At 28.1% G+C, this 13,647-nt stretch overlaps 1 protein-coding gene across 2 annotated transcripts; it reads right to left on the reverse strand.

Moving 5' to 3' along the window:
• Nucleotides 1-4,781: 4,781 nt before the first annotated feature.
• Nucleotides 4,782-8,048, reverse strand: LOC110669165 (ras-related protein RABC2a). Of its 2 annotated transcripts, none has more exons than XM_058143588.1 (6): nt 7,799-8,048; nt 7,626-7,694; nt 7,104-7,169; nt 5,522-5,628; nt 5,304-5,432; nt 4,782-5,186 (listed from the first exon to the last, which is right to left on the reverse strand). In XM_058143588.1, the coding sequence occupies exons 1-6, from the start codon at nt 7,935-7,937 to the stop codon at nt 4,956-4,958; spliced, it is 741 nt and encodes a 246-aa protein (XP_057999571.1). In that variant the 5' UTR covers nt 7,938-8,048; the 3' UTR covers nt 4,782-4,955. The 2 variants fall into 2 exon arrangements, with proteins under 2 accessions (XP_057999571.1, XP_021686363.2); XM_021830671.2 differs by having other exon boundaries at nt 5,522-5,643; nt 7,799-8,047.
• Nucleotides 8,049-13,647: the final 5,599 nt, after the last annotated feature.

The following is a 13,647-nucleotide window of genomic DNA, read 5'->3' on the forward strand; positions in this document are numbered from 1 at the left end:
CTACTCCTTACTCCAACACAAAATGTGTTATCATGTTTATATAGAGATCCAAAGAGAATAATACGATAATTAAGTATAAATTAAAGGTAATGGTCCACTGCTATTTTTGATACCAACTTAATTTTGTCTCTACTTTAATTTGTGATATATTATAATTAATGCGATATAAACTTGATATGTAACGGTTTTTTCTTTTTCATGTGTGAAAAAGAATTTATTATTAAATGGCCAGAGAATATTTTAAGATTATTTATTTTGAATACATCATATTAATATAAGAGGATATATCATTAAAATCGTTTTAATTTTAATGAAAAATTTGACCCGAAAATACTATGAACATAAATAAAAAAAAAATTAAAAAAAATCATAATGATTTTGTCAATTTCCAAGTTTTGGTTTATAGTTAGAAAGCTAACTTTGGATGAGCATCACGAAACAATCCAATCTCAACGTCACAAATATATTCCTCTAATTATTAATAATCAGATAAATATGTGTAAATGGCATTATTCCCAAGCAGTAGCACGCCACCCATATTATTTATATTTAAATAAGGCAAATTATTACGATTCACTTATCAGCATCTTAAAAAAGTTGGTTAATTAATTAGTTTTCCATTGTCATTTGCCTCAAAAATATTTCTTCAAATTCTCCAGAATCTTTCATTGCGTTTTCCTCATATGTATTCGTACACATCCTTTTCTTTCCATTTGCAAGAATCCTTTTCCATGGAATATAAGATAAGATAACAGCTAGTTTGGTTAAAGTATGTCTTGCATTATTCGTTCTCATTGAAAAATTACGTTTAATGGTAATTCTAGCTTTCAGATGATATTGCAGAACGCATAAACAGAACAGAACAAAACACATGAATAGAACGCTTTGTGACAAAGTACGAAGCATGCTCTCACATTCAAGTTTGGGAAAGAACTAGGCTGAAGCAATTAATATAGCATTTTTCTTAGTTAATAGATCTCCATCTACAGCTATTGAGTACAAAATTCTTTTTGAGATCTGGTCCTGTTCACCTACTGATTACTCTCAGCTGAGACTCTTTGGTTGCCTTGCTTATGCTTATGTAAGAGATGGTAAACTTGAGCCGAGGGCAAGAAAATGCATATTTATAGGGTATGCCTTTGGAGTGAAAGGCTACAGGTTGTGGTGTGATGATCCAAAGTCTCCAAGATTAATTATCAAAAGGGATGTGATATTTAATGAGTCTACTTCATTGAACAGTCGGAAGAAAAGTCAATCGCAAAATCAGATCACGTTGTCAGAGAATGGGTAGAGCTTGAGTTTGATACTTCAGCAGTTTAGTCCAGCAATTTAGAGGATAAGGTGCAAGTTTCTGATCAACAAGAGGATGTATCTGAGCAACAGCAACAGGAACCATATAGCATTGCAACTGATAGAGAGACAAGACAGATTAAGACCCTACAGAGATATGCATATGCAGATCTAGTTGTGTTTGCCTTGTCAATTACTGAGACAGTTAATGTGTATGAACCTAGCAATTATAGAGAAGCTATTTCTTGTTCAGATGCAAATCAATGGGTCAGTGCTATGGTTGAAGAAATTGAATCTCTTCGCAAGAATCAGACTTAAGAGCTTATAACGTTGCCTAAGGGATTGAAAGTGATAGGTTGCAAATGGGTGTTCAAGAAAAAGGAAGGCACTCCAGGGGTTGAAGCACCTCGATATAAGGCACGATTGATAGCAAAAAGCTTTACTCAGAGAGAGGAGATTGACTTTAATAAAGTGTTTTCTCTAGTTGTGAAGCACAGTTCTATCAGAGTCTTACTTTATAGTTGCTCTTCATGATCTAAAGCTCAAGCAACTAGATTTGAAGACATCATTTTTGCATGGTGAGCTAGAGGAGTAAATTTATATGAGTCAACCTGAATTTATATGAGTTAGCCTAAGGGATTTGTCATTGGAAGTATGAAAAACCATATTTGCTTGCTTAAGAAATCCTTATATGGTCTGAAATAGTCGCCTAGTCAGTGGTACAAAAGATTTGATACATTTATACTTCGTAATGGCTTTATTCGTACTTCAAATGACAATTGTGTGTATCATAGAAAGATTTTAGATGATTTCTTTATTTATTTGCTATTGTATATGAATGAAATGCTTAATTGCTGCTAAAAGCATGTCGCAGATTAACATTCTGAAAAAGTAGTTGAGTGATTAGTTTGAGATGAATGATTTGGATGCTGCAAAGAAGATATTGGGAATGAAAATTACTAAGGATAGAAGTGTTGAAAAGCTTTTTTTTGTCTCAGCAGGCCTTTGTTAAGAAAGTGCTTAAGCATTTCAACATGAATAATGCTAAACCTGTGACTGTTTCATTTGCTGCCTATTTCAAGTAATCTGCAAATATGTCACAAAAAATAGATGAAGAGGAGCACATGTCCAGTGTTCCTTATTCGAGTATTGTTAGTAGCATCATGTGTATAATGGTTTGCACCCGACCTGACATTTCACATGAGTTCTGAGGTATCTGAAGGATACTACAGATGTTGGTTTGACATTCGATAGGGCAAAGATGAGTGATTCAGTTATTGGCTATGTGAATTTAGATTTTGCAGGAGACTTAGACAAGAGGTGATCTTTGATAGGTTATTTGTTTACTTTTTCTGAAAGTGCTATTAGTTGGAAAGCAATATTACAAGTTACAGTTACTTTGTTCACCATAAAGCCTGAATATATGGCTTTAGCAGGGGCAGTAAAGAAAGCTTTATGGTTACAGGGTTTTGTGAGTGATTTTGGGTTGATACAGAACAAGCCAATAATATTTTGTGACAGCTAGAATGCAATACATCTCATAAAGAATCAGATATACTATGAGCTAACTAAACATATTGATGTTAGATATCACTTCATTCGAGACATTGCATTTTAAGGGACTGTAGTTATGGAGAAAGTCTTTACACAAAATAATCCAGCAGATATAATGATTAAGGGAGTTTCAGTCAGTAAGTTGAGGCATTGGCTAGACTTGATTAGTTTTTGTTGTGCTCAATATTGCCCTTGCAAAGACACATGACAAGACAGAGTATTGTGGTGATTTTTTGTTGATGATGGAGGGAATTCAAGCAAAGGGAAAGAATTATTATTTTTATATGGCTTGAATTTTAGATATGTCTTTTATGGATCCAATTTGTGATACGACCCGACTGGAATAAAAGTGAGGTTTTTAGTGGTAGCAAAGGGCCAAAGCCGATAGGCCCGGGTCCGTATGGACCAATATAAATATTGTAATATTATTCCCTTTGCAGTAAACTTGTAGGATATTCAGGAAACACATTGGGGTTAGGGTTTGAAAGTTCCAAGTGATTGTATATTACTCTTTTCAACGTAGTGAAACTTTTTCTCTTGTCTTGCCCATGGACGTAGACCTTATAATCGAACTACATAAATTCTGTATTATTCTTTTTTTCATTCTTATATTATGTGATTATGTATGTGTCTTAAATTTGTGTGTCTGCTATAATATTATTTATATGATTTCATTAAAATGGTTTTTTAAATATTATTATATTTAATAAATTTAGATTTATTGAACAGTTCACTACAGATACCTATTGTTCTAGTACTTTAAATAAATAATGAAACCTGAAAAAATAAAAATCTATCTACTAGAAATCTATTAATAAACAAGAATTAAAATTTTTTAATTATTCATGTGTATTTTAGTTACAGAAATTTTATTATTTTTAATTTGCAATCAATTAATAAATTAGTGTTTTTTGATTTTTCTACTAGCTTTATATTAAGTATATTAATAATTATTGTATATATTATTTTGACGATTGACATGTAATATATAAAAAATTTAAATATATCCATCACTTTACACGTTTATAAAATTAGTGTTTGTATTACATGTTGCAATTGCAAGCGTTGAAATGGCACTCTTTGCATTAAAAATTGCAAAGACAAGTTGAATGAAATCAATTGTTGAATAATTCTTTATTTACATATATTAAGAAAAAATGTCTTTGATGAGTGATCATACAATGCTTCAAGAAAATGGAAACTTTTCAAGAACAATTGTTAATTTATTATTATAGCAATAATTTATTATTTTATGAAATTATTTTTTTTTACTTAATTATTATTACATATTCAAAATCTACATGTGTTATTATTTTTTTTTTAATAAATAGTTTATTATTATATACATTTTTTTTTGGTTGTCCTGTTTAATCAGCAGTGTTTTTACGGTTGCTCGTTTAGGTTCTTTGTCTTGGTTGTCTCTTGATTGGCTTGTATCATTTGCTAGGCTCCCTGGCTTCTAATTATTCTCAACAATAACTCATTATTGCTTGCTTATCAGACAAAAAACAAAGAAGAAGAAGAAGATTGCTGCTGGCTTTCTGTGCCTTTGCAACAAGAACAAATTAATGTATATATGGAACGGTTAGCATCTTCTTAAGGGTTTTGACAATGATACCTTTATGCCATACTTGCTACTAATCAGTTAGTTTTTGCAGAACCCCAGTGATGAGCTACCAGACCCAAACACAAAAGCTAGGAGAATTTTGGAATCTACAGCTAGTGCGGTGTCATGTTAGTAGGCTCTGACCAAACAATCTCTTGGATAAAAGATCAAGCTTTATCTTATCCATGTTAAGAGACGCTTTGTTTTTCACCGTGGCTCGTAGCTGGTGATTTTGTTGGCATCTCTAGTTAGACAACATTGTAGAAGCAAAATTGTTTTTCTAAGGACTTGCTCAAATGGAAATAAAGATCGAGACAACTAGATTTTAAGATGCTATAATAGTACTGTTATTATCATTATTATCCAATTTTAGCCATAGGAGAAAAACAAAGCCATTAATTTGCACAAGCTATTAGCATTATTTGGTTCTTGATAATAGATACTCCTTTCGTGTTGGTCAAAGCGCTGCCCTGTGGCTGGAGCTGTGGTGGCGCATCGTATTTTATTAGCAACAGCGTTTGCATGGCGGTGTTGCCGAGTATGAAGATGGTTTTTCTGATGATTTAGGTTTTGGTGGTTCAATTTTCACTGTTGGTGGTTCAGGCTTCACTATCGGTGGCTCAGGCTTCACTGTTGGTGGTTCAGGCTTCACTGTTGGTGGTTGAGGTGTTGACGGCGGCTTCTTTTCCGGGACGTCGTCCTTCTTGGGCTTCTTATCATCTATTTCGTCCAGAATCTACAAGAGACTTAATTGTGTTATTGATAGATGGACCTAGTCAATGTAGGTGATAACCAACAATAACATAATAATTCTAAACTAATGAACAGATGGTTGAGTAGTAATTAAGAGTACCTTAAGTGCTAGATCTTTGAAACATTTGTCCACATTTTCTTTAATTTTAGCACTACTTTCAATAAACAAAAATCCATGCTTATCTGCTAGAGCCTTTCCTTCATCTTTACTTATAACCCTTTCAGATTCCTGAATTCACATTTGATAAATTGTCATATGAAATTCAATTAATTTGTTTGATTGATTGTGAGCAAACAAGAAGAGAGGAGAAAACTTACTTTATCAATTTTGTTTCCAACTAGTATCTTCACACATTTCTCCTTTGTCGTATGTTCTTCCATTTGTTTAATCCATTTGTTAACTAAGTTGTTTAACGTTGACCTTTCTGTCACATCATAAACTGTAATAAACACACAAATATTTAATGGGAATTTCTTTTCTCATAAAAAGAATAATTTTTAGGAATAATCAGAGAATTGATATTATGATTGTAGGTCAAATTTTTTTTTTTTATGAAAAAAAAATTATTTTAGATATTATAGAAAAAAATTAGTGTTAAAAAAATAAATTTATTATTTATTTTCCTTATAATTAAAATTTATAAAATTAAAATTTAAATAATTTTTTAATTTTCTCTAATTAATATATTTAAAAAAAAAAAATACTTCCCTCAACAATAGCAGCTTTGACATCTAAATGCTGCCTATAAATTATAGCTGAAATCAATGCTACCTTTGATTTTTTTTTATGGTTATTAAAACTGAGAACAAACTAGGGTTGGTAATTTTTGATATGATCCATTTACAAGACGTATAGTTAGGCGAGTTTAAGTTAAATATAAATAGATTTGAGTTATAAATTGGTCAATCTATTTAGGACATGCTAAAAATATAAGTTTAATCGGATTGACTCACTTAATCCACTTAAACACATGACATTTAAATGGGTTAACAAATTAACTTGTTTTATTTTAATGTGTTTAAATCTATTATGACCCATTTATGTATATTGCTAAATTAATTACGTGATTTTATTATACACATATAAAAATGTATTTTGATATTTTTTTTTAACTCTTACCAGTTATTAATGAGATTTTCTCTCCCCTTTTCTTTTCAATTTTTCTTTATTTTTTATTTTAAGTCAATAATGATTAGATTGACTATCTTTTTAGTAGATTTGCATTTGTTGCTTCAATTTTGAGGATTTTTGCTTCTCTTATTTTGGAGGTAATCAAATTAGATTCATAAGAAGACTATAGAGCGCAATAGTAGCTAAAAATTACTACTAAATGGAGTGCGATTCCCATCAATTAATTTGGCGAGTTCAAATTTTTACTATTTTAATTTTTGTCTTTAAATCAAGATAGTTGTTTATATATTTAATTTATTATAGGACTTGTGTTAAATTTATCTAATAAAAAAAGGATTAATAGTGCAAGAAAGTTTATTACTTCTGATTTATATCATTTTTTTTCAATGAACCTTTATCTTTCCTTCTAAAAAAGATTGTAAGAAACCCCGCAAAAATACACATTATCGACTTGTTATAGTAAAAATAATAAATCTAAAATCTCCAATAAATGAAAGAGATTAAATTTGAAAAACCATTTGAATAGATAAATTTTTTTACTTAAATTTGATTAATATAAATTAAAGATATAAAATATATGATAAAATTTATTTATTAAATAATAAATCTCATAAAGTGCATATATTTTAAAACTATGATAAATCTAAATATTAGACAATATTATAACTTCACTAAATCTCTACGGCCATTTATTATCAATGCTTTTAATTATTATAATCATAAGTTTTCTTACAAAAATGGAAAATATAAAGATGAAAGTGGGCATACCAAGAGCGATCCCGTCTGCATCTTCATAATATCTTGCCGTATTTCCTCGGATACGTTCTTGTCCAGCTGCAGGAAGCATAATGATTATTGATAGTTGATTTGTGATTAATTTGGAGAAATCAAATCAATCATGCAGTACTACTGCAAAGCAAATCTCTTGCATATAATTGATCATAAAAAATCACACATACACGTGTATGTGTATATATATACAGACACACACTAATCGTGGAAAATTAGAACTTGATAGATAATTAATTAAATTGCAGGAAGGATCCATCACTAATTAAGCAAATAAGTAATTAATTAAGAAGTGTAGAAACGCTTAATTATATGCGCCCATATTCAATGAAAAATTAACGTAAATAAAAGATTTTTTTTTATCTAAATTTAATTTAATATGAATTTAAAATATAAAATATATAGTAAAATTTATTTATTAAATTCATATATCTCATATAATTATGTTTTAAATTCACAATAAATCAAGTAAGAATTTTCTGTAGAAAAAAATATACAAACCAGTGTCCCAAATTGAAAGCTTCAATTGCTTCCCACCTATATTTATCTCTTTGATCTTGTTGGAGAAACCTTGAGACAAAACAAAAGACACAGCATCATCACACTAAGTATGCAAGTGTATTTTGTAATTAGCACCCAAAAACTAGGAAATCAAAGGGTAAAAACTAAAGTACCAATTGTGGGCTCAGGACTCTTGAAGGCACCGGAAACGAAACTTTCAATAAGAGTGGTTTTTCCAACATTAACGTCACCGATCAAGACGATCTTGAAGGAGTAAACCTTGTTACTACCTTGCCCTGATGGATTTGCCATATTAACTATTCAATCCAAGAAAGAAAGAAACAACAAACTTAATAAGATCTCTCTTTGTTTGGATATGGAGATATTAACTACTCTCCTCACTCCAACACAAGATGTGTTATCATGTATTATATAGAGTTCCAAAGAGAATAATATAATAACTAAGTTGAAATTGAAGGTAATGGTCCACTGCTGTTTCTGATACCAACTTAATTTGTTCTCTACTTTAATTTGTGCTTAGACCTTGATTTTCCCCAAGCACATTATGGAGAATAGGTTCCACAGTATATATATATATATATATATATAGAAAAGTAACATTTAAGAACACCACACTCCAATAATTCATCTTATCTATAATATATATATATATATATATATATGAAAGGAGTACATTTGTTTTGTCAAAAATACCCTTTTTTTTAATTATTTACAATTATATTTTATTATTGAAATTAATTTTAAAGTTTATATAAATTAAAATTCTTAATTTTATTTATACTTAAATTCTATTTAATTAAAATTTTCATTATAATTCAAAATAAAATTTGATAAAAAATAACAAAAATAGAAATTTGTTTTTTTTAAATCGTTACTTTCATTTTTTTTTTCTAAAAATATAGTTTATTTTACATAAAAATTAAGTAAAAAATCAGAAATTTACTTTTTTTTATGAATTTTATGTTTTCAAGAAGATTGAGGAACGACATTAAATTGAAAATTAAAATGATTTTAATTTTATTTTTATGGCTTTTCTTATGGCGGATTTTAATTGTCAAAATTTGTTACCTTATTTTAATAAATGAAAACATAAATGATAAGAGAATATATATTAAAAGTGTCCTTATTTACTAAAATGCAATAAGTAATAGAATTCTTAAACAAATGAAGAATTAAAAAGATGAGGGGAAAATGAATTGCACTTAAATATATGTCAATAGAAACATGCTCAGTTCTTGATTGCTGATAAATTGTAAGTATATTTATTTTCATATATATTCTAAGTAATGATAACATCTCAAAAATAAATATTAATATTATTATTTATTTTAATTTTTTTTCACAATTAGTTCCTACAAGAACTCGAATTCAATAGCTCACAACCATGGATACTACTTTAGTATTACTGAGCTAAAACTCATATTATTATTTATTTCAATTCTATTTTAATTTGCATATTTTCAAGTCAATAAGCTGAGAATCGCAATATATCTAAGTATGTGCCTGCAGAGGGCAACAAAGTTGAAATTTAGGCCAGAGAACAACTAATTTGCCAAGTTTTTTCTGCTATTCACTACTATATACTTGATACATCCATGATCATCGGAGATGGTGTCCTTACTCCATCTATTTCAGGTTCATTTTTACATTGTTATTAAATAATTGCATAAGATAAAAAATTTCAAGATAAAGAAAGCTATTCACGTGCATGTAGTCTAATTATATAGTTTATTTAAATAATTTTTATTCTTTTTTAATATAAGTCTCTATTTTCTTATAAAAAAAAAAAAAGAAGAAAGAGTCACTATTAATATTCATTCCCATAATTCTATTTAAATATACTCACCCTCTATTCAATTATTGATATAGAGAAATTGGTTTAATTTACTTTTTGGTGCAAAGATATTATCTTTTTATGTTTTAGTGATGTCCTACATAATTTCTACTATTTCAGTTTATGTTGGTTTTTGTTATATGGAATATACGCAGGGCCGATTCATGTATCATGTATATTATTAGAATTTGGATTGATTACATTTGTTTATATCTAATTTGTAGTCTTAATCTGAGATTCATAGTATATAAATGACTATATTTTATAGCCTTTACTAATTTATGATATCACGACCCAATTTATAGGCCTGACTGGCACTAGGACCTGGGCCGGTATAAAGCCCCCGATGGCCGTAGTAAGTTTTACTGTTCTCAAAATCCATAATCAATCAAAAATTTAGACCCAACATGTAAATAAAATTAAATAAAATAAAATATTTTTTATTCGGATCAACCCAATCCGATAACCATCAAAAAGTGAAGTTAGGGGAGTCCCTCTCAACCCTGATACCATCACTTACAAATTGTTTAAATACCATATAAATCTTCATTTATTAATATTTTCCCATAAAATAATAAATTTAAAAATTAGAGGTATTACATATAAGAGGCATCTTAATTTTTTATATAATATATATTCTTAAGAAAATAAAGAAATAAAATTTCAAAATATTTTAAGATTTATTAGTTAATTAATGAAATTTTCTAAAATTACATATAAAAAAATAAATAACGAATATGAGCAATAAGTACAACAACGCACGCTACAAAAAAAGCTAGTTATTTTAAAATAGCAAGTGATTTTTCATATGCAATTTTAATACATTGAAATTTTTTTTCTTTTTTAGTAGAACATCAGAGGAGTGGAGATTCGAATTTAAATTTATAAAATGAGTAATATGCCTTTAGCTGCTGCATCAAGTGAAGCCACATATAATTTATTAAGATTTTGGTAATGCTAGATATAAATAATGTTTATATATTTTAAGTGAAAATATATAGTTGATAATTAATATAAGGTGGAAACTTTATATTAGCAACAGTATATTTACACTAAAAATGTATAGATATATAATATCAACGCTAAACATTTTTATTAAACCTTATTAATATCTTTACAATTAAAATTTTCAAAATTTTTAAGTAAACGTTAACATAATGAATAATATATTTATTAAAATTATTTTAACAATTATATTCTAATTCATTCAATAAGTTTATTAGAATTTATCTCAAATTTAAGTAAATTTTATTACATTCCTTGTCATTTATACTTGTCTTAAATATGATTATCATCATTTATATATTACTAAAACTTGATAGTCATATAAGATTATAGGAAAGCTATGATTACTCTTAGGTCATATTAGGTAACGGCTTTTAAAGTAGTATTTAGTATTTTGATAATAGTCAAAATACTATCTGTTTTATCTAGTATTTTGATCATAGTCAAAATACTATCTGTTTTATCTATATTGTTTAGTGATATAATATTTATAGTGATATTCAGAGGTTGAGGGAATGGTTCACAAAAAGCTACCCCTCATAGTTTTTAGAGGTTAAGAGAGAATTTTAACTAATGTTAATAAGATAATACTACTATTCTTACATTTAACAGTTAATCCAATAGTTATTTTTATCGAATACTTCTATTATAAAATCACTATATTAACAGCTAATATCTAATTATTAACAGTTAGTAAAATAGTTAATAGTTACTAAAACAATTAACAATTATTAGAATAGTTAATATTATCGAACAAACTTTACTATAATTTATTAATAATAAAAGTTATTATAATCAATACAATATAGTTACAATATGGTTTATATATGTGGAAAAAATTCATTATCAATCAAAGTTTGATTTTACTAGAGAATAATTTAAAATTATTTATTTTGAATATATCAAATCCATGCATGAGAATTGCTCTTAGAAAATGATCCAAGAAAGGGACTTACTTTTAATGAACGAAAACTTACTAAAGATATATTATTATGACCATAAATATCAACAAAAATGGAAAAGAAAAATATCCATAATGATTTTGAAGCATAATGGAAAAGAAAAATATTCATAATGATTTTGAAGCTTTGGTTTATATATATATAGTGCTTAACTTTGGATGTATATCACGAAACACTCGAATCTCAACGTCACAAAACAATGGAATATTAACATCACAAATATATTCCCCTCATTATTTGATTATCAATAAATGGCATTCGATTCCCTCTGGCAGCAGCATCCTATACAGTTGGCTAGTTATTCTGATTCACTATTATCGGCATCCTGAAAAAGTCGGTGGTGAATTACTTTTCCTCATAAAAAAGGTATTTCGTTTCTTTTAAATAATAATTTTATTAATAAAATCTAGGAAAAAATTTATTTATATGAAATTCAGACCTGTAAACCTACCAATATATTCAACTTAAAATATAAAATGTTAAGTATAAAAATATGGAACAACATCAGAAAATAATAATATTACACAAACAATTTATATATATATATGCTTTTTCCATTAAATACAAGATGTATAATAATAGCCAATTCTGTTGAAGAATGTCTTGAATATATAGTTGAATTACTCATGTTCCACTTATTGAAGAATTACATTCAATGGAAAGATTAGCTTTAAAATTTGAAAGCAAGATCTCATCACATGGCTTTGGAGAAGATTGAGCAAATCTCCTCAATCTTTGAATGAATCTCTCAAGACTTTGTGAAAATATGCTTGGATTTCTTCATTTATGATGTGGGGCCAAATATGCTTTATTTCAAGCACATTTCATGGCTATATTTAGCCAAGCTTACAAAATATGTTACAGTGGTGTGAGAGTGAAGAAGCAAGAGTGAAGCAGAGAGAGCAAATTGAGATAAGAGGTTAAGATATCACAAGTGAGTGGTCAAAGTACTTGAGCTTGTGAGAATTAGTATGAGTGAGATTTCGGTATAGTGAGTCAATTAGATCGGAAGCAATTTAATTATTTTTGTAAATTTCTTCTTTTTTTAGTGAAAATTCTTTTCTATAGTCTTCTCATGTACACGTAGGCTTCACAACCAAATTAACGATGTAAAATTTCTATATGCTCATGTTATTTATTTTTTATTATTTTATTGTCCTATACTTAATCAATCTATAATGTTTTGGGAGTGTCATTTATGCAACAAGATATGTGGTGTTGGGTTGGTTAGCTAATGGTGTCACTTTTGCTTTCCCAACCATCAAATGGGACAAGAAGCTTATATATATGAGTTGAAAATGAATGCATAGTGTGGAATTCATTGCGCCTATGTATAGAAGTACACATTGTGATTTGGATTTGTCTAACTTAAAGTGATCTATAATTACTTGTTTCAATTCAGACAAAATTCAAAATGATATGAATCCAACCACTTATAAAATTCAAAAAAAAAAGAAAAGAAGAACTGTACAAGTAAAAGCTTCATTTCTGTTTTAATATGAAGCTGAAATTTCCTAGCAAGTAACATTCGGATAATAATAATTGGATTTGAGATCGACACAAATAATATAAATTTTAATTAGATTTAGAACGGATATAAATATTAAATTATTAACTGATTTTAAACTCAAATAAAGTAATTTTAATGAATATTTTACCCATCATCATCTAAATTTCAGAGATTTATTGCTCTTTCTTCCCTTTGAAGAAGTATTCTTTCTTTATTGAATCTGACTCCCAATTCCTTGCATTACTAATGCCAATTAACTTTGATGTGATCTTCACTTTATATCTGTTAGTCATGTCCTTGTGGAAGTAAATTTTATTACAGATAGTCTAACAAAATTTGGTGCTCTTGGGAGCTCTAATTTTATAGTTTGCTTTTGATGATGACTTGTTATTTTACTTTCAGACATACTGTTTCTATATATTTTAGCTTTTTTTTTTTTCACAATAATTGAAATGAGATCATAATCTTCTTTTGAGTGTGTTAAGAGAGACATATAGATCGGACAGTAATAAAACTTTCTTTTTTCTATTATTTTTTTTTTCAATTTTATAATTTCCCAACACTTGGGAATTATTGGGCTTTGGTAATGCTTGGAGAGGAGACATATTTGGAACTTAGGACAAGGCTCTGTTTAGGCAATGTGACGGTTGATCAGGCTATATATGTTGGGGCAGTATATATACATACATA

This window comes from Hevea brasiliensis, chromosome 3 (genome assembly GCF_030052815.1).
Source record: "Hevea brasiliensis isolate MT/VB/25A 57/8 chromosome 3, ASM3005281v1, whole genome shotgun sequence".
NCBI lineage: Eukaryota > Viridiplantae > Streptophyta > Magnoliopsida > Malpighiales > Euphorbiaceae > Hevea > Hevea brasiliensis.

Coding starts and splice junctions, on each gene's coding strand:
- LOC110669165 (XM_021830671.2), bottom strand. CDS start 7,937: ATGGCAAATCCATCAGGGCAAGGTAGTAACAAGGTTTACTCCTTCAAG. Junction 7,170..7,625: donor GCTTTCAATTTGGGACACTG/GTTTGTATATTT, acceptor TGCTTCCTGCAG/CTGGACAAGAACGTATCCGA. Junction 5,187..5,303: donor TCAAAGATCTAGCACTTAAG/GTACTCTTAATT, acceptor AGTCTCTTGTAG/ATTCTGGACGAAATAGATGA.